General features: G+C 37.6%; 2 protein-coding genes across 2 annotated transcripts; one reads left to right on the top strand and one right to left on the bottom strand.

Annotated features, from left to right (window-relative positions):
* The first annotated feature begins 523 nt into the window (after nucleotides 1–523).
* Nucleotides 524–10,267, top strand: LOC137296709 (aminomethyltransferase, mitochondrial-like). The gene is made up of 7 exons (XM_067828539.1): nucleotides 524–632; nucleotides 1,224–1,607; nucleotides 2,623–2,701; nucleotides 3,365–3,510; nucleotides 4,580–4,766; nucleotides 5,187–5,312; nucleotides 5,892–10,267. The coding sequence occupies exons 1-7, from the start codon at nucleotides 540–542 to the stop codon at nucleotides 6,110–6,112; spliced, it is 1,236 nt and encodes a 411-aa protein (XP_067684640.1). The 5' UTR covers nucleotides 524–539; the 3' UTR covers nucleotides 6,113–10,267.
* A 5,009-nt stretch (nucleotides 10,268–15,276) lies between these two features.
* LOC137296224 (uncharacterized) lies at nucleotides 15,277–16,870 on the bottom strand. Its single transcript, XM_067827962.1, has 2 exons — nucleotides 16,841–16,870; nucleotides 15,277–15,897 (listed from the first exon to the last, which is right to left on the bottom strand). The coding sequence occupies exons 1-2, from the start codon at nucleotides 16,868–16,870 to the stop codon at nucleotides 15,277–15,279; spliced, it is 651 nt and encodes a 216-aa protein (XP_067684063.1).
* Between the last annotated feature and the right edge of the window lie 2,736 nt (nucleotides 16,871–19,606).

Here is a 19,606-nt window from a genome sequence, read left to right as displayed (position 1 = left end):
TGAAAAATCCTCAGAGACCATATATTGATTTATCGGTGTACGCTCTCTGAATACCCATTCTCCTAAAGTAAACATAACAAACTATCAAAATAGAAATGTTTAAAAAATTATTATCTGACGAAACGTTGCCCCATGTTTGATCTGTGGGATAATACTTTTATCAGTACGGTAAATGAAGTGTAACGTCACGCACATTTTCCTTTCAATGTAAACTTAACCAGGGAGCCTAGAGTATCCCTGATATAATTGAACAAAATGTAATGGTCAGTTATGTCATGTCCTCTTCATTTTTTTCCCTGACGAGCCCTGCATTTTCTTTGACATGTTTCTTAATGTACCTTTTTGGTTATTAATGGGTTCCATTTATGCATATGTTTCGTCCAGCATGTAAACACATAAGCGATACTGATATGAAAGAGGATAACTTCGATGTTTCGTTTAATTCTTCCTCAATGTAACCCTCCTTTTTTATATTCAACCAACCTATAGAGGTTGAGGTCAATTGTGGGTCAAGGCCATTTATCAACGTGCCTCAAAAGATGGCAATGCAGACGACTTGGAGCAGAGCGTTTGTGCAGCATTTTCTGCGCAAAAATAGACATGACAGCGTCGCTAAACGGTTCAACAATACGGTAAAGAACACACATTTTTGAATGATGGATCTTGTACTATTTCTGAATTAATGCTAGCCCCAAGAATTGGAGGTGACATGTACAACACCATATTTGTCGTGTGATCGTGTCAAAGAACTTGGGTGTCACTTGCTGCTTGGATGCGTTATATTACGTATATATGTGAATGATTTACGTATTATCAGGTATGAAATAAGTGTTATGCATTCATCATACCAGTTGTAGTAGCTCTTGTACATTTTAGTTAATCCTAGCAGCTTAACTGGAAAAAAAACGGTCTTGAAATTTTCCGGTACTGGCGGTAGTTCTGTGATTGACAGCAGTTGTATTTACCCATACGTGTGCCATTTTGGAAACAGATGGGCGGTGATATGCCTAAAATGAAAATGAAAACAGAAATGTAAGACGAAACTCATTCACTTGCTAATTTCTATTTCTGTGTTTGATTTAATATGGATAAGAAAGAACTGCAAACTTTATGGAATAATAAAAAGAACATAACATCCCATCAACAGCATATGCCTTCATAAATATTCCAAAGAATTTATTCTGAATCATTTACATATGTCTTTATGTTTGCAACTTTTTCAGAGCTCCAATCTACGAAGAACATGTTTGTACAATTTCCATGTTGCCCAGCAAGGGAAAATGGTACCATTTGCTGGCTGGGAGATGCCAGTCCAGTACAAGGACACAATATCTGAGTCTCATCTACATGTGAGGGAAAGTGTTGGCATATTTGATGTTTCCCACATGCTTCAAACCAAAGTTGAGGGCAAAGATCGTATCGAGTACATGGAATCTCTTGTTCCTGCTGATATTCAAGGTTTGAAGGATAACAGTGGGACTCTGTCAGTATTTCTAAATGAAAAGGGTGGAATTTTGGATGACTTGATTGTCACAAAGACTACAGAAGATTATTTGTATGTTGTATCAAATGCAGGATGCATTGAGAAGGATTTCTCCAACATGCAGGTACTGTTTAATGTCTGTTTGCATTCTGTTAGAAACAAACATGTTGATTACTTACAGTATGTATGTGTCCTAGTGGGCTGTCCATGTTAATCTGCAGCATGGTAATTCCATGACCTTGCACAAGTTCTGTGGTCCATGTCATAACTCTGATAATAAAAGTAAATATTTAAGACGCAATAGATCTCATTCAGATCAGAACTCCATTACAGTACCTCTTTACCACAGTACTTCACCTCAAGGGTTTTACTTTAACTGGCAAAAATGGATTGAAGAGGACCCGAAAGTTACTAATGTCATGTATCTGTACTGAAAATAGAAAGATGTTTCTCGGAAATGGTGTAGAATACTGTATTGTATGTAACAATTTACAATTACTTTAACAACAGGACCTTTATAAGAACTGTCAGGATTTTCGCACACTCACAAAATACAATGTAATACAATCTTTTCAGTGTTCATTGTTTACATTTGTGCATTAATCAAATGTAGTCCTATCCGATGAATACCTAATTACCAGTAAGGCCTCCAAGTTCTTTGTAGGAGTAAGTGAACATTTTAAATCCAACATATACACAGAGGTTTTAACATCAGAATTCATTCTGGATTCATCTGGCTGTATTATCAGGTCAAAGTATGAGTATATTCTATTGTCATTATTGTTTTCAGTTTGTAGTTGATAGATATGTGTGCTGGGTTTGTTTTAACTGTCCCAGCAGATCCCTGACTCTGAGCGAAAAGAATTCTGTTTCACTCATTTATAGCATGTGATTTGTGATCTAAGATTGCAATAATTAATGATTGGTTGGTTGGATGCTTGATAAAATTTATAAGTTAAAATCTGATTGTCATCTCTGTTTTCATGAACCTATCTTGGTAATAAATTAATGATTTCTAACTTTTGTGCTGATATAACAATTATGCCGATCTCTAGAAAAGACTTTAATTACCTGATTGTCTGTGTATTTTACCACCCTAATATCACCACAAGTTCATATTCCTCATATGTATTTTTCAGAACAGGGCAGAAGAATGTAGAAAGAAAGGCCTTGATGTCAAAGTTGAGAAAATCAAAAAGGCCTTAGTGGCTGTGCAAGGTTAGTGAAACATCTCAACTGTGGCTATGCTCAGTGATTAACTTGGTTCCTGTACATGTGTATGTACAAAATACAGCACATTTGTTAGTATTCCAAGCTCTTCAGACCCAAATTGGGGACCAATTGCTATTTTGTTGCAAAAAATTTTCTTGGTGAAATTGAGAGAAGTCCTGCATGACAATGGTATGAGAATATGTGTTGATATGTGACACAAAGTTAAGAAGTTGCTATTCATAGAGTTTGTCTATATTGTTCTTCCTGTTTTTTTGTCGTATTATCAGTGACTCAAACAAGTCATCACATACCAAAATTTACATGAAAGTGGAACTTCCCATGCCCATGTGTGCTTAATTTAATGTCACAACCTTTCATGTTTCCAGATATAAAAATACCATGTATTAAAGCACATGTATAGTAACAATGAGTGGGAGACAAAGTCTTACAAACAATATCTTCTGACCAGGAGCAATATAAATAATTTTTCTCAGGTTTTAATAAATATATCACTGGATGTTCAGATGTTATGTTAGAAATAGTGTTATAGGTAATATGCTTTTCCTTTTAGAAAAAAATCCAAACAAATTATGCCAAAATTCCTACGCTTGGAATTTAAGGTTGATTCCTCAAATTTCAGCAAGTAATTATTGTTTAATCAAATTTCAGGACCAAAAATGACAAAGGTTCTGCAACCAGGTATTAACTTTGACCTTTGCCAGCTGACCTTTATGACTTCAGCCTTGACCTCCATATTTGGTATTCCTGACTGTCGAATCACAAGGTGTGGTTACACGGGCGAGGATGGTGTAGAGGTAGACATTCACTCTGATAACCTGAATTATCTAGCCTCATGTAAGAATGTCGAGATTTGATTGATCCACATGACTCTGATAAAATACCATGTACATCCATCACGATCCGCGAGCGGGAGCATAAAAGTCATGTACTCCCGGTACGAAAGTCTTATCACCCGGCAATGCCTCGGTGACGACGCAAAGTGAGAAAAGCGTGCATCGACAAGCCTTTAGTAACGTGCGGTGCATTGGGGTCATACGATCAGCTGGTGTCAACATGGCAGCAAGTCGATTCAATGCATGTTGTTTTGTTTGGCTTTAGTGAAAACATTCAGCTGGATAAATGCATTATCACATCGTGTCTTGGGAAATACGGGGGGTTTATCAGTCCCTTGTAAGGTTGTATTCCCCGAACCGGAGGCGTGGGGATTACAACTTTACTGGGGACTGATAGAACCCCGTATTTCCCTCGACACGATGTGATAACTTATATTAGTTGAAATAGGAATCATGAGGAAACAGGGATTCTGTTTTGGACATTGGGAGAAATAAATTCTTCTTGTAACCTTCCTACATCATCAATAGCATCAACTTCAAGCCTTGGAGTCTGGTAGCTTCAGCTAACTTGTGTCGATAAATTTGCTATTAACTGACACCCATGAGATTCTCCTTAAATCAAGGTGTGATAGAGGGGTCAGATTTGAGGAATTAAGTACATATTCTTGTACATTGTAAGGTTGTGTCCTGCCTGGAATTCGAACCATCACTTTCAGAATCAGGCACCTAATCACCAGCACACAAAGTCAGTGATCTTTACAACTCGGCCACCATGCCATCCACAAGATGGAAGTTGGACAACTGGTAGTCCAGATTGTGTACTTTATGTACCCTTTTGACAAGCGTGAAATGGCACAGTTTGCACATTTAGAAGGAGGTCAAATGTAGCTATGTTTAAGATTACACTCTCTCAGCATAGTACAGATTCTAATATGTGATCTACACTTTGGGCTACCATGCAGACACACACATTCTCTAAATGAATGATGCCCTGGCAAATTACGAAATTGATGTACTTCGTGCCCTACAGATATCTGTGGCCGAGGATCAGGTTGAGGAGCTGCTGAAGCTGCTCCTGTCCTCGTCCCATGCTGAGGTCCGTATGGCAGGTCTTGGAGCCAGAGACAGCTTGAGGCTAGAGGCTGGCCTCTGTCTGTACGGCAATGACATCACTGAGGACACTACTCCAGTAGAGGCTAACTTGAACTGGGTTATTGGTATGCTGAAGAAATTATCACCAAACTTCCGAATTCAGTGGAGTAAACTTGGCCTAATCAGTTTATTAATTTAACTGAGGGTTTCAGAAATGTTTGTTTTCTGTCTTATAGTAAAGGTACGTTCACTGATTTCCAAATGATCAAAAGATTCTTTTTGTGCGAACACTTGCTCATATTGTGTTTATTTTGTTGAATTAAGAGATACTTGTTAAAAAAAATTCTGTTTTTAGATAGCATGTTTTTTCCCAGAAATTCCATTTTCACTTAAACAGTACTTGCAATGAAGAAAGGTCCTTTCGTTAATCAGGAAACACAGTGTTTGTGATCAATTATTCTTAATAACCATCACAAATTCCACCACCATTTGCTGATGTCAGAAAACAACTTTGCTGACTTGACTTGGTGGATGTTGTGTTGCAGCCAAACGTCGACGTGACACTGGGGGATTCCCTGGCGCTGATGTCATTCTCAGTCAGCTGAAGCTCAAATCGAAGGGAATCACTCGCAAACGAGTTGGGTTTATCTCCTCAGGGCCACCAGCTAGAGGTAGGTGTTGAGAGAGGATACTAGGATGCACACTATAAATTCAGCAGCATCACTTGAGCTACAATCATTGTAGACAAGCTTGCAACTCTTCTGGAAGTTAATAATATTGATGGCACTGAATTCTACAGGTGGTGCTGAATTCTTAAGGTGGCACTCAATCAAACATAAAGAAATGAATTATAAAAGTGACACTGAATCCTCAAAGTGGCTTTAAATGTGCTGAATTATGAAACTAATTATGAATTCAGGCACTGAATTATATAGATGAGACTAAAGTCCCACCACTTCAGATGTGCAGTAATGTGATTTTTCTCCTCTTAAGCATAAAATTAAATAAGAACTGAAATCACTTTGAAATTAATGCTCTAAAGTTTATATGAGTGCAAAAGATTTAAAGATAGCAAACGGTATTTTCAACCAAAATAATATTACATAAGTAGAATTTTATGGCAAATTAGTTTATGTATTTCAAAGGCAAAGCTGTTGAGATTAGTTTAATGATGGATTTTAGGCTTGGACCAGTATTCAGCTGGACAAGTGTTTAAAAAGTATTCAGTTTCAAACCTCTTTTCATCACAGCGGGTGCCATCATCTTGGATGCAGAGGGACAGAAGACAATTGGTCATGTGACTAGTGGCTGTCCTTCACCTTCACTGAAGACAAACATCTCCATGGGCTATGTAGAAACACACTTTTCAAAGACAGGGACACCTATCAAGTTCAAGGTCAGACAGAAAGCTGTTGATGGGGAGGTGGTGAAGATGCCATTTGTGCCAACGAAATATTTTACGGGAAAGTAACTGTAAAGATGGCAGCTTATGAACTTTAGTTCAGATATGATTGATTGATTTAGACAATTATCACCATCATGGGTTTGTATGCAACTTGTTCCCCTGTCACCTTCATGAATACTTTGGAACTAATGTAACTGGAAAGAACATAAGGCATTGAGCTTACATCATAGTGACAATTTTGCTTGACATTATGTGAATATGTGCATCATTAATGCAGGTGTCTGTAGTACACATCATTTGACTAACAGTCAGTGGTTTTCACAGGAGTTGGAATCACTTGACTTCCATCAGCCATGAATGACCTCCTGTCTCATCCTTTCCCATTCTAGACATATCAGTCACATCACATATGTGCTGGTTGTATTCAGGGGTGATAGGAGAAGACAGTGTATGCAAATCTGTGAAGAACAGATTGATATATGACAGACAATGTTCAGTGGGGTTTGTTTTGGTATAATATGAAGACATTGTTGACTTGTGCCTTGTAGAATTTAGTGATTCAATGATAGGTCCTACAGATTCCTACAATAAGATGAGGTGATGGTGACAGATCTATGATGAATTACACTTGCTCTTATAATGCTGCTTCCATGCCCCTGATTATTATGACTGTGTGATCTAACAGACAATGGTTCTAATCTCAATTTTGTTCTTTGCTGTAAACTTTCATGTATTGTGTGTATATGCACTTAGATGCATCTGTCAGTTTGTGTTATAGCAGAGCTACCTCACTTAACTTCCCAAACTTTCAATATTGACATGGCGGACATTTTAGATTCATCTCCGTGAGGCAAGAGAGTTTAATGACTCTCCAGTGTCCATCCTAGCTGAACAAGGCTGGTATTCTGTATTCTGTATTCATTACAAGTTATGTCCTTTCTGTGCCCTTTTGCTTCTTAGTCCTGCTGAATTGCAACCACAGGGCCTTGTTTCCCAAAGCACTTGTAAGTCTCAGATATCATAACTTTCCTTGTATCATTCATAAATACTATTCTGGAACATGGGAAGTATGAACGCTATGAGAACAGTTATGAGATCTTAGGCTTACGAGGGCTTTATTAAACGGGACCTAGTGTCTCAACAGTGTCAAAACTGGATTTGTTACTGTCAGTACAAAGACCATTATAAAACATGTCTCACATAAGTAGAATTTCTTCTACAACACATGACAGAAGCAAGTTTTTTTTCTGTGACATACATGGGGAGCTCTTTTCAATTCTCATAAATTGAATTTGGTGTGAATGTAACTGATTTAATAAATGGTTTAAAAACTCACAGAACTGCAGACCTATTGTCCCTACAAGTTACTTACCTCACGAAGACAGCTATCTTTTGTCATCATGTAGACATTGTAAGACTAGAAATTGGTAGCATGGGGAGTTATACATATTCTCCAAAACATTTCCTTAACCAAACATGATCATAATCGTAATTACTAATTGTAATTCTAATCCTTGATCAGCCCTGTGTATGTTTTTCGATTTGTGAGCAACATACCCTTTTCTTGTATGCTTCACTGAAGAGATAGTATTACCTGCAGCCTCTTGGGCCTGCCTTAAACATCAAGCAGGGACATAACTGAAACATTATTCACAAGTTTTGTTAAACCAACTGCATGGTTTGTTGTGGGATATGGATGATATACTTCAGATGCAAAATATTTCCCCTTACCACCTGAAATTTAAACATAGACACAATTGCTTCAAAAATGCATAGTTACAAATATTTTCAAAATATGGGAAAATGTCAAAAAATATGAATCATCATAATTCCTTTCATTCCACTTCATATAGGGAGCCAAGGCATTCATTGTTATGAATGAATGTCAAGGAATATGACAGATATTTTTTTATTAAGAAAGTTTCTTTCTGAAACATTATGAATTGAGTGCAGGTATTTTTGTGACATGAGTACCTTATATATGGCTGCCAGATGACATTGAACATACAGCAGGTATGGCAATTAATTTCTGAAATTTCTATATTTTTATTTTGGTTTTATGTAGTATAGCAACTAGACCAACCTGAAGTTGGGATTACTGCTTTATTTTGTGACAGCCTTTTGCCAAACACAGGCCTAGATTTTCGAAGCTCTCTTATCGCTTAGGTCGCCATAAGTGCCATACATTAACATTAACTTATGACGATCTCATGGGCATCTCTCTGACTTCTTCCCAAACCAACGGGGCTGCAGGCAGGGGGATCCCATATCCCCATATCTGTTTCTTTTTGTAGCTGAAATCTTAGGATGTATGATAAGACAACATGAAGTTATAAAGGGCATAATAATTGACGATCAAGAATACAAATTGGGTCAATATGCAGATGACACTGAACTATTTCTGGATGGCACAGAGGAAAATTTGTACTCCGCTATTGACACACTTAATACATTTTACATTATGTCAGGACTAAAAATAAACATAGATAAGACTAAAGCAATCTGGATAGGCTCAAAAGCTGGTAGCAGGGATATGCTATGTCATGATCTGAATATAGAATGGCAAAGAGAAAATTTGAAGTTTTAGGAATTAAATTCACTCCACATTTGAAGGATCTATGGGTTATTGACACAAAGAAAAGATTGGAAGAGATCAATAGATTACTGGCAACCTGGAGAACAAGACAATTGACTCTAATAGGTAAAATTACTGTTGTTAAGACATTGGCCCTCTCAAAATTTGTTCATATTTTTAACACTTTACCTAACCCTACTGAGGACGTTATTGCTGCTCTTGAACGAATGTTTTTTAAATTCATTTGGAATGACAAAAACGACAAGATCAAAAGGAGCACCCTAAAAAAAGATTATAAAAATGGAGGTCTACGCATTGTTGATGTCAAGGTCTTTGCTAAAGCCATGAAATTATCTACTCCCAAACTATACTGGAAAAAAACAAGTCCTTGTAACCCATGCAATTTCCCTTTTAAGGATATACTAAAATATGGGGCAAACTTTCAGAATGTAACAGCAGTTGATAATCCTTTTTGGAAAGACGTTGTAAGTGCATGGAAATTATATTGTACCAAAAATAATATTGACACTGAGAATATTAATGAAATCTTATCCCAGCCCCTATGGCTGAATAACAATTTCAAAAACTCAAACCACATTATTAGACACTGGACTAAAAGAGGAATCTTGACAATCAAGGACCTATGTGATGAACATGGTTTTAAATCCTTTGAACATCTGAAGCGTAAATTTAGTATAAGAGGTACATACCTAGATCTTGACTATGTTATGTATATTTTACCTGAATCTTGGAAAAAGACTATAAGGGAACATGGATATATAAACACAAATGACCTCGCCATAAATTCTTTCCAAAAGGATTTCACAGCCCCAAGAAAAGGTGCAAGGGTTTTCTATGATAAATTGCTAGCTGAAATGTTTAAACCCCACAGGTGCCAAAAATGGGAAACATTATTTAATTGTATTGATTTTGATTGGTGTTTCATTTTTTAAACTTGCAGAAAGAATTTAAAAGATGTGAAATTGTTAGATTTCCAATATAGATTTCTGCATGGAATTGTATATACCAAAAGATGAGTTTTTAGGATGAATCTGGTTGACAATAAATTATGTTCTTTTTGTAATGGATCTGATGAGACCTTATGTCATGTATACTGGGATTGTGAGGAAACCAAAACTTTCTGGAAGAAATTTGAACAGTGGATTACTACACATATCCAAGCATATCATTTAACAAAAAAAAATTGATTTGGTTTGGCTTTTTGGGTAAGAACCAATTACTGACTCACGTATTGTTATCTGCTAAGAGGTATATTTACACTTGCTCTTTGAAAAAAACAATTCCAAAAGTTAAGTACTTGAAGATATTGAAAGACGTATTTACCATCGAAGCTTTTATTGCCAGAATAATAATGTTGGAACATTTTTAGCCCAATGGTTTCCTCTCGTCCATGAATTCAAACCCTGATGACCACAAATACATACCATTGATATTGATATGTGATGTACGCTTAATCAACTGTATGCGTTTTTATATCTATGTACCCACTACACTGGGATATGTGATGTACTCAATTTATTCTATTCACATCACTTGTTGTATGTACACTTATTCTACTACATGCTTTTTCATATCTTTGTACTCACTATAATGGGGAACAATAAAAAAGATGGGGAAAAAAACAAAAAAAATTATGACGATCTTAGCACTAAGAGAGCTTAGAAAATCAAGGCCCCGATCTTTCCACCGAAGAGTAATCAATCAAAGTACAGCTGATCATCAAAACTTGTGAAAGTATGTGTATTGTTCTATGAGAATAATACCTGATTATTCACTGATCATGCCGGAGACCTGGGTTTGATTCCCTACATGGATACATTGTGTGAAGCCCATTTCTATTGTCCCCTGTTGTGATTTGCTGGAATATTGCAAAACACGGGATAGTTCTATACTTACTCACTGTAGTTGGTCTATTAGACCACCATATGAATTGTTGAATATTTTGTTTATGATTGTCGACAGCACCAGATGTTAGAGAAATACCTGGATATGATTGATGGTCGGTATAATGGAATAAGTTTGCTTCAAGTTGCTTCCAGGTGAAGTTGTAGGATTCACATGCAGAAACAGTATTAAGTTTGTAATTGTCAGATGGCAATGTCTGTTAAATTTGTAGAATTTACGATTGTTTAAAGAATTGTACTTACACAATTTTGTTATTCCATTTTACTACTATGTTCACCTGACTGAAAGTCAATGCGAGCTTGTGTCATCATCTTTTCGTTGATTTGGAATCTATCAAACTTTTCTCAGTAGGAAATTAGGAATCACTGACCTGTGAAGCAGAAATTTTACATGCTTTTTCCACAGTGTTTTCAGAGTTTAAATTCATTTTTAGTGGATTTTTATTTATAATGACGTGAAATTTACATTGCTGACTGCAACATTTGGTCACAAGCAATATTATTTAGTGAATCTCACATGATGCAATATTTTCAAATAGAGGAACAGATCTCCTAATTGGATTATGAGATAGAGGTTTGAAATCTTGCATTGTAACATGCATATGTTAAGATCCTACATTTGAAAGTATATATTTTTACATATTTACATCATGAAGTTATGATAATGATATGTTACTCTGTAAAGTGAAGATATTTACATTTAGATCTTACATTGAAAGTGAGAATACTGATATACATTGTATATTGGAGATTTGGAGATCATGTATTATAATATGGTAATATAATATTTGAGGATGTTAAGACATTCTGCTACATGTATTTTCAGATAAAAGGCTTCAGACAACAGGTTCTTTTGACCGGGCTTCCAGTTTTATGAATATGCACACCCTTAAGGCTTTCAGTATTACCCATGAAGATCTGTGTTGATCTTCAGTAACCTATACATGTCGTAATAAGCAGTTAAGGGGATTGGGTTGTCAGACTCGCTGACCTTTAGTTGACACAGATCATCATATTCTATTTGCATAGGTCGGTGCTATTGAACTATTGAACCAGACTAGATAAATCACACAGAGCTGGAGTGTTGCTGAGCGTGGTGAGGAAATAAACTCACTCACTCACTTTCAGTTTACTGTTACACTTATCCAGTGTCTTTAATGTCAGACATGAGTTACCTGATATAGGTCGTCATGACCTGGTTGCAGTATTACTGACTCCAGCACAACACCAAACGACCTACCGACAACATCAGTTAGATGCAAATTTAGTTCCTTTACTACTATAGGAAAATTAAACCATTAAATTGAAATATTTTTTCCCTTAGTGTAACAAGTTTACATGCAAATTTTCATATTCAGGTATACTGAAGTTTTTCTCATTAAACATCAGCATGTTTAACAGGTAAATGTTAAATGTTTGTACCATGCCATATTCGAGATGTTTTCTTCTTTTATGTCACACACTACAGAACTATTGTTTTTGCATGCAAAATTCCATAGCCTCAGAAGCACAAATGTACAAATATTTAAAAACTTGTCTGAAAACAATGAAGTGATCACTTTGTTACCATACCAGCATAAGATTTTGATATCATCTTGGTGTTCCTTATAAATAGTTCATTGCTTCTATTGTACAATAATATAATTATAATTCAACAGTATTATATTATATATTAGATGCTGTATAAATACAGTATTTTGTGGTCTGTTTCCTTGTAACTTCACCCATATAGTTTTGGTGCTATGGTCCGAGGCCTTGAATACTAAATATTACTACTCTCCTGTCTCATTTGCTTAGTTGTGAGATACATTGTATTTGTTTTCTTGGGAAATATTTTGTACAAAAGTTAGTTTATTGCCAAAACATTGTGATATAGACTGTTATTGTATAATATTGTTACTTGTTACATTATACAGTATTACATTAATCAGCAGTGTGTTGGTTGATATATCCTGATCACATTGCTCTTATTTAATAGTTAAGCATGTTATGTTATTATTTGTTTCATACATAGGTTCAGTTTAGACAGCTGAAAAAATATGTATCAAAAATTACTTTGTAGTTAATGTTAGTCAAGCCCAGTGAATAAATGTTGGCCTGCATTCAAGACATTGGTATAGTGTATGGTATGACAATAGCCAGAGGCATTAATAGCGATTAAAAACTTTTTTCTTGAAAAGGACTCTTCAGCTACCTGCTTCCTTGTACATGTGCAAACTTCAACTCTTTCTGATGATGTAAAGAAATAACAATCGGTACACATTTCCCTTCCTGATGGCATTAATAGCATAATACAGTGCCAGACTGTAACCAGATTCATTCCAGCTGTATTAAACAGAAGATCCTAACAAGTGGTGTGTTTTGACCATTCTTTTCTGACAGGCTCTGACATCACTCATTCCTGTAAATAGTCCCCAATAGGTGGATATAAGTGTCTTGTGGATCTAAGTATCTTGTCAAAGGATACTAAGCAAATGTGCCCACCTTGGACCAAGCTATGATGCCCTCACCAGGCATCAAACCCAGGCTTTCAGTGTGATAGGCACTGATTACCACTACAGTACATGTATTTGGCCTCACGTACTCGGCAGAGAATGCATTCCAGCTGCAATAATGAGTGTGATATCCGTGGATAAATCCTCATAACTGTAACCACTAGATGCTCTTAACACATGGAATTTCAGTACTGACACCCAAAGAGATACACCTAGCATACCTAACACCTAACATGCACATTTACAGAAAACGCCTTGATCGAAAATGTCAGTACACTGGAATTCCTGCAGATCTTGGTTAAACCATACTATTTGGTTTTTAAAGTGCATTTGGAAGTGAAATACATAAGCATGAAGATTTTATGGATATCAACTTCTTTATTATGGGAACACAACGTTTCGGAGTTAATGCTTACTCCTACATCGGGAGTAAGCATTAACTCCGAAACGTTGTGTTCCTACATCGGGAGTAAGCATTAACTCCGAAACGTTGTGTTCCTACATCGGGAGTAAGCATTAACTCCGAAACGTTGTGTTCCTACATCGGGAGTAAGCATTAACTCCGAAACGTTGTGTTCCTACATCGGGAGTAAGCATTAACTCCGAAACGTTGTGTTCCTACATCGGGAGTAAGCATTAACTCCGAAACGTTGTGTTCCTACATCGGGAGTAAGCATTAACTCCGAAACGTTGTGTTCCTACATCGGGAGTAAGCATTAACTCCGAAACGTTGTGTTCCTTCATCGGGAGTAAGCATTAACTCCGAAACGTTGTGTTCCTACATCGGGAGTAAGCATTAACTCCGAAACGTTGTGTTCCTTCATCGGGAGTAAGCATTAACTCCGAAACGTTGTGTTCCTACATCGGGAGTAAGCATTAACTCCGAAACGTTGTGTTCCTACATCGGGAGTAAGCATTAACTCCGAAACGTTGTGTTCCTTCATCGGGAGTAAGCATTAACTCCGAAACGTTGTGTTCCCATAATAAAGAAGTTGATATCCATAAAATCTTCATCAGGAGTAAGCAGTGACTCCGAAACGTTGTGTTCCCATAATCTTCATGCTCATACTATTTGGGGTCAGATGGTAGGCTCGTTGACATGGTCCATGCATGTTGTCGTCTGCCCCCATTTGTGTGGAAATCCAGGATTTCGTACGGGAAGTATTTGATCATATGGGAATACCAAGTATGTGATCTAGACTGGGTTGTAATGTTCATTTAGATCAGTTAGGTACAGTACCATTCCAGATTGCGCAACCAAAACGATCTGAACAGATGCAATACTAGTATCAGATGCAGTAACAGTATTCATTGACGTGGCGTGTCCATTTAGAAGGGTTCTGGTGAAACGCACGGACGCAGGTATGATGCAATGTATTCAAGTTGGACCAGGGATAATCTACTGTTTCCCTGGTCGGACCTAGCATTCGAACAGCTATGGAAATCCAGCGTAAGAGTCAAAGGTGCAAAACGCTGTTGTCACATGGCGTGTGGTGCATCCATACAACAACATTGCCACGATTCGCACTACAAGCGTTTGGAGGTGTGTTACATAACTGCAAAAAAACTGACAAGAAATAATATTTTTATTCTGAAATGTTGGCATGGTACAGTGAGAAATCTTGCATGTAGTAAAACAATTAAGCTCATGGTATGACATGATTCATAATAAAGAGCACCGAAACCTTTCATGATGAGTGGAAATTACTGTTCCTGATGGTACATTACGGGATAGGTGACGGTTCATGATAGCACATTAGGGGGACAGATGACGGTTCATGATGGTACATTAGGGGACAGATGACGTTTCATTATGGTACATTACGGGACAGATGGTGGTTCATTACGGTACAAGAGGACGACAGATGGTTGTTCATGATGGTACATTACGGAACAGATAACGGTTCACAATGGTACAAGAGGGGGATAGATGATGGTTCATGATGGTACATTAGGGGACAGATTACGGTTCATGATGGTACATTAGGGGACAGACGACGGTTCATGATGGTACATTAGGGGACAGACGACAGTTCATGATGGTACATTAGGGGACAGATGACGGTTCATGATGGTACATAAGGGGACGGATGGAAATGGAACATAGCATAGATGATGGTTCATCATGATGAATGGATCGCTACAGTATAAATGACGGTTCATGATGAATTACACAGCACTGAAAACGTTACAGTAGCACTGGCGAATTAATCAGCTGCGATTACTACAGCTGTTCTAACACATATGGACCTTGACATCTGCTATCTTCCCACATTTGCCGCACAACTGTAGTGGATCACTGGTTCCGACTTTGGACGGCACTCGTGAGTCGAACAAACACCGGATCCGTTTGAAGAACCGTTGAAGCTTCTTGAAATGTTTCTTCTTTGGGCGACGGGGTTCTGAAGGTAAAGAAGACGGACTTTCATATTTCTCCTCCCTAGTCAACGACATCGTGTCGTAGTTCGGCAATTTGAGTTGACTGAGAGTCTGACTGCCACATCCAATACAACTTTCATCCTGGCTGGTGTCGTCAAGGTCGGTCGTAATGGGGTCAGGATCACTCAGGGCGTCGCGATCATCTGAACAGTATTCTTCGAGCTGAAGCGACGTGATCTTCTCGGTAACGACTTCAAAGTCGTTGTTTGTTAGGAAGACCTCATCATCAATGTCGTCTGGTATCTCGACGTCAGCAGAGGGCAGGAGGGTGCATGGTGCATTTACGTTCAGGTCGTGAAGCGCTTTCCTCATGCATGCATTGGAAGCCTTGTTTTTCGAGAGGAATTTCTTCAGGTCCGCTGAGTCTAGCCCGGGATACAGAAAGTACGTCATGGGCTGGCGCTTCTTGCTCGGGGACTGGAATAATAACAATATCGAATCATTGCGTGACGTACTAAGCAACTTGTTAAATACCTTTGATATCCATGGTACGTTTGGCCATGGGGTCATATTTTGATTTGAGAAAATGCCATCATTCTCGTTTTTGCTTATGACGCTATAATCGATCACATCTATCTGGTACTAATCCTGATGTTGCTCGGGACAACAGCTAGAAGGCGGCACCCACCTAATCCATTCTGTAACCGAGGCAGTATGCAGCCATGCTGATGGCACAAGGGAGGGAACACGGTGAGTGAGTGAGTTGGGTTTCATGCCGCTTTTATCAATATTCCAACATTATCACGGCAGGGGACACCAGAGATGGACCTTTGTGCATACTGTACACATGTGGGGAATAGAAACCCGAAAGTGAAGAGCGAATGTTTTATATCACTAAACTACCACTACCCCACCGCATTCATGTGCACCTTGCATGTATGTTCGGAAGTATGCATGAATGAGGGTATACACGTATATGTCTGTGAGAGACCTTTTGCATGTGCTTGCAGTCATTTATGCAACCCAGATATACATAATTTTACCAACCAACAAAAACGATACACATTCCCTACTTCTATAACCTCGATATACAAACAAACGCCTCCTTCACCAACCCTATAGTTGGATCCAATTTTGGTTCGACGGTTTCATCTCCATCCACCGTAACGTTTATACCATCACTCCTACCCCTTCATGGCTAGATCCCTCTAGGGATAGAATCCCTTCCGTTGCCATGGTAACCCCTCGCACCATACGTGCCCGCTAATTATCATGTCTGCGGAATTAATTAGTTACGTATTCGGCTCAGTGCCAACACATAACTAAGCGTAAGCACGGTCGGATGCACAGGAAAGGGACATTTTTAAAACTATATCTGTATTGAAATCTATCTGTACTGAAAGAAAGAAATCGTGCTTACCAACGCTGGGGAAGTTTCGTCGTAAAACATGGTGGACTAGTGGGCAGTCTGAAGAAAGAAGAGCAATTATGTTTGTATTATAAGTCATAAACTTGAATTTATATTACAAATCATATAATTTCCTTCCTCTACTAGAGAATACTGTGTTACTGTATTACATATACTGAACAGCAAAAGAAACTCATAAAAGTAAGCGTAATGTCTTCGACTTCGGTAGACAGAGTTGCGATTCATTGGTTGCTGTTGGTATATATAAGTAAGCCATATAACATAAGTAGACACTACACAGGCGGAGCTACAGGAGTGGAGGGTGGGGGTTGTATCCCCCTTTGCACTAATTTCAGTTGGTTAATTATAATCGTAATATGTAACTAAATCATACAGGGCAAAAAACAAACAAATCAAAACATAAAAAAAACCATTTCGTAATATCTGCCTGGTAAAACGTGTTTACTTACTGTATGTGCATTACAATGCTGTTTAAACGTTGGACATGAAAACAAACACAAACACAACTATACCTGATGAAGTCAGGTTCTTGTTGCAAGGGGTAGAATTTTATGTAGAATGGACACTGCACACGTGGTGGTCAGCTGTTCGGGTACTGGTCAGCTGCGAGTGTTCGGGCCAGTCAAATGTGTCTTATATACCTTGGGTTTACCGGAAACATTTCAGATGTGATTACATGGCATTCAGCAATAAACTTCCTCATTAACGCTGACCCTCCCTGGTGCGCGTTAATCGCCCCCCTCCCCATGCCCCCTGAAACATTGATCACGGATCTGTTTTTATAACTATACAAAGCTGAGAAGAAGTGTTACTTGAGAACCATAGTGTTGATTTGCCCATTGAAGACAAGCAGGGTCAATTTGATCTATGTTTAAACACTAATTTAAGGATGTGCTTTAATCCACCGACAACGCTCATCTGCATCAATTGTTTACATGTTTCCAAAGATGCGTATATATTAGCTAATGCTTGACAGTTTACTTCAATCATAATATTACAAAGGCAGAAATACATTTAATTTATATTTTTTATTATGAATAGTTGATTCCGTGGTGTTATGTAATATTTATGAAGAATAGATATATATTCTTCAAAAACAGGTGAGGAACCTAACTTTCACTTTGGATAGGAAGTATAATCATTAATAAACATTTCAAAGACAGATATCTAATAAACGGTATGAAAAACTAAAAAGTGCTTATTGTTCTTTTGTCTTTTCTGGAGGACTTTTTCCGGTAGCATTTCCGCACACCATAAGAGGAAGATTCAAGATAGTCACGATTATTATATTTGCATTGATTGACTTAGACTAACAGCTAGTCTCCGAAATGAACATATTTTGCTGAAAAAACGTTCACAGCGGAAAAAAAATAATATAATGAAATGGAGCCCTGAGACTTCATTTTCAGACCTGAAGCTATGGAAATCTAGACTTACCACATATTCTAGACTTTCTTGGATATTTATACTTCAGGGTCTGTACGACAGATGTGATTGACTCTTCTATATCTCTTTTTTTCTCAACCGTAAATTAAAATAAAGTTCCACTACATTTTCTAAGAATGTATATTCCCATGTGTTATGATATACATGTAAATGTATTCTGGGTACTAAAATGACGTCAATTATGTGAACGTATAACTTGTTTAAATGGCATTGTAGAAGCTGGAAGTACTGCTACACAATGATACAAAAATATGTACCTAAATGTCTCACCTACAAAATAATAGAGGTTGGCATCCATACATCTGACAGTATTTCACATGTAGGGGGATTACACGTACATAATCACAACAATTACGTTCTCGTGTGTTTACCAGTGGACATGCCGACTTTTCCTCTTGTGTAGTAATTTTGTTTCGAAATGGTATTGCAGGGGGAAGAACTTAGCGTTTTACATCAGACATAAACTTATTCCAGCAAATAAGCTTCTTCGTCTTCAATCGCCCTTTTCCGTAGCTGGCAAGAAGACAATCGCCGTTCCCGGAACAGCACGAGTGGTCACGAATGTTTCGCCATGATGGGGACGGGAAGAAAATAAGATTACATAAAACTAGGGCCTACACTTAATAAAGATTTTGTTACCGCTAGTTCATGTTCATGCCAACATTCTTTATCTTGATGATACATTTACTTACATTATATCGATCTTCTTTAAAGAAATTTTGTTAAGTTCAAATTTTTAAGTGTAGGACATCCAAAAGAATTTATAACATGAAATGACTGTAAAATGTGAGTGTTACCATAGCAGTAATTGTATTCATGAAGTTGGTTCATTAAAAATGGTGTCCTCACCATTAACAAAGAAAAAAAAACATAATCTATTTCGGAATATATTCAATGGATGGCGGACACCGAAATGAGGTTATATATTAAATCTGAAGCTCTGTGCTGAACTTGTAAGGAGTTAAACATCGTGTGGTGGTCAATGCCCTGGTGGTATTGAGTATTTGAAGCACGCGATTTCCTTTGGAAGCAACGGCTCTTATATATTGTTCTGTGAAGCATTTCGAGTCGGGGAGGCCATATTTTTTGTTATTTTTAATCCTCGCAAAGACACAGAGGTCTGTATACAACAGGTCATTACCCCAAGATTATCGGGCTCATCACATTAAACGTATCCTGACTTCACCAAAATAAGTTTATTGTTCGTGAGGATGGACCTGCGGCTTAGTGTTTTCGCGAGCAATGAACAAAGGAGACAACTCTTATCACCATCTTTTCGCGAGTGTTGTAATGGAGGTGTTTTTTGTTGGT

The sequence above is a fragment of the Haliotis asinina genome, chromosome 9, assembly GCF_037392515.1.
Source record: "Haliotis asinina isolate JCU_RB_2024 chromosome 9, JCU_Hal_asi_v2, whole genome shotgun sequence".
Taxonomy (NCBI): domain Eukaryota; kingdom Metazoa; phylum Mollusca; class Gastropoda; order Lepetellida; family Haliotidae; genus Haliotis; species Haliotis asinina.
This window is presented reverse-complemented; position numbering and strand designations above follow the sequence as displayed.

Excerpts from the sequence above, each read along its gene's own strand:
- LOC137296709 (XM_067828539.1), top strand. The coding sequence starts at position 540 with ATGGCAATGCAGACGACTTGGAGCAGAGCGTTTGTGCAGCATTTTCTG. Across the intron at positions 1,608-2,622 it reads AGGATTTCTCCAACATGCAG|AACAGGGCAGAAGAATGTAG; the intron begins GTACTGTTTAAT and ends TGTATTTTTCAG. Across the intron at positions 2,702-3,364 it reads GGCCTTAGTGGCTGTGCAAG|GACCAAAAATGACAAAGGTT; the intron begins GTTAGTGAAACA and ends ATCAAATTTCAG.
- LOC137296224 (XM_067827962.1), bottom strand. The coding sequence starts at position 16,870 with ATGTTTTACGACGAAACTTCCCCAGCGTTG. Across the intron at positions 15,898-16,840 it reads ACGAAACTTCCCCAGCGTTG|TCCCCGAGCAAGAAGCGCCA; the intron begins GTAAGCACGATT and ends TTATTATTCCAG.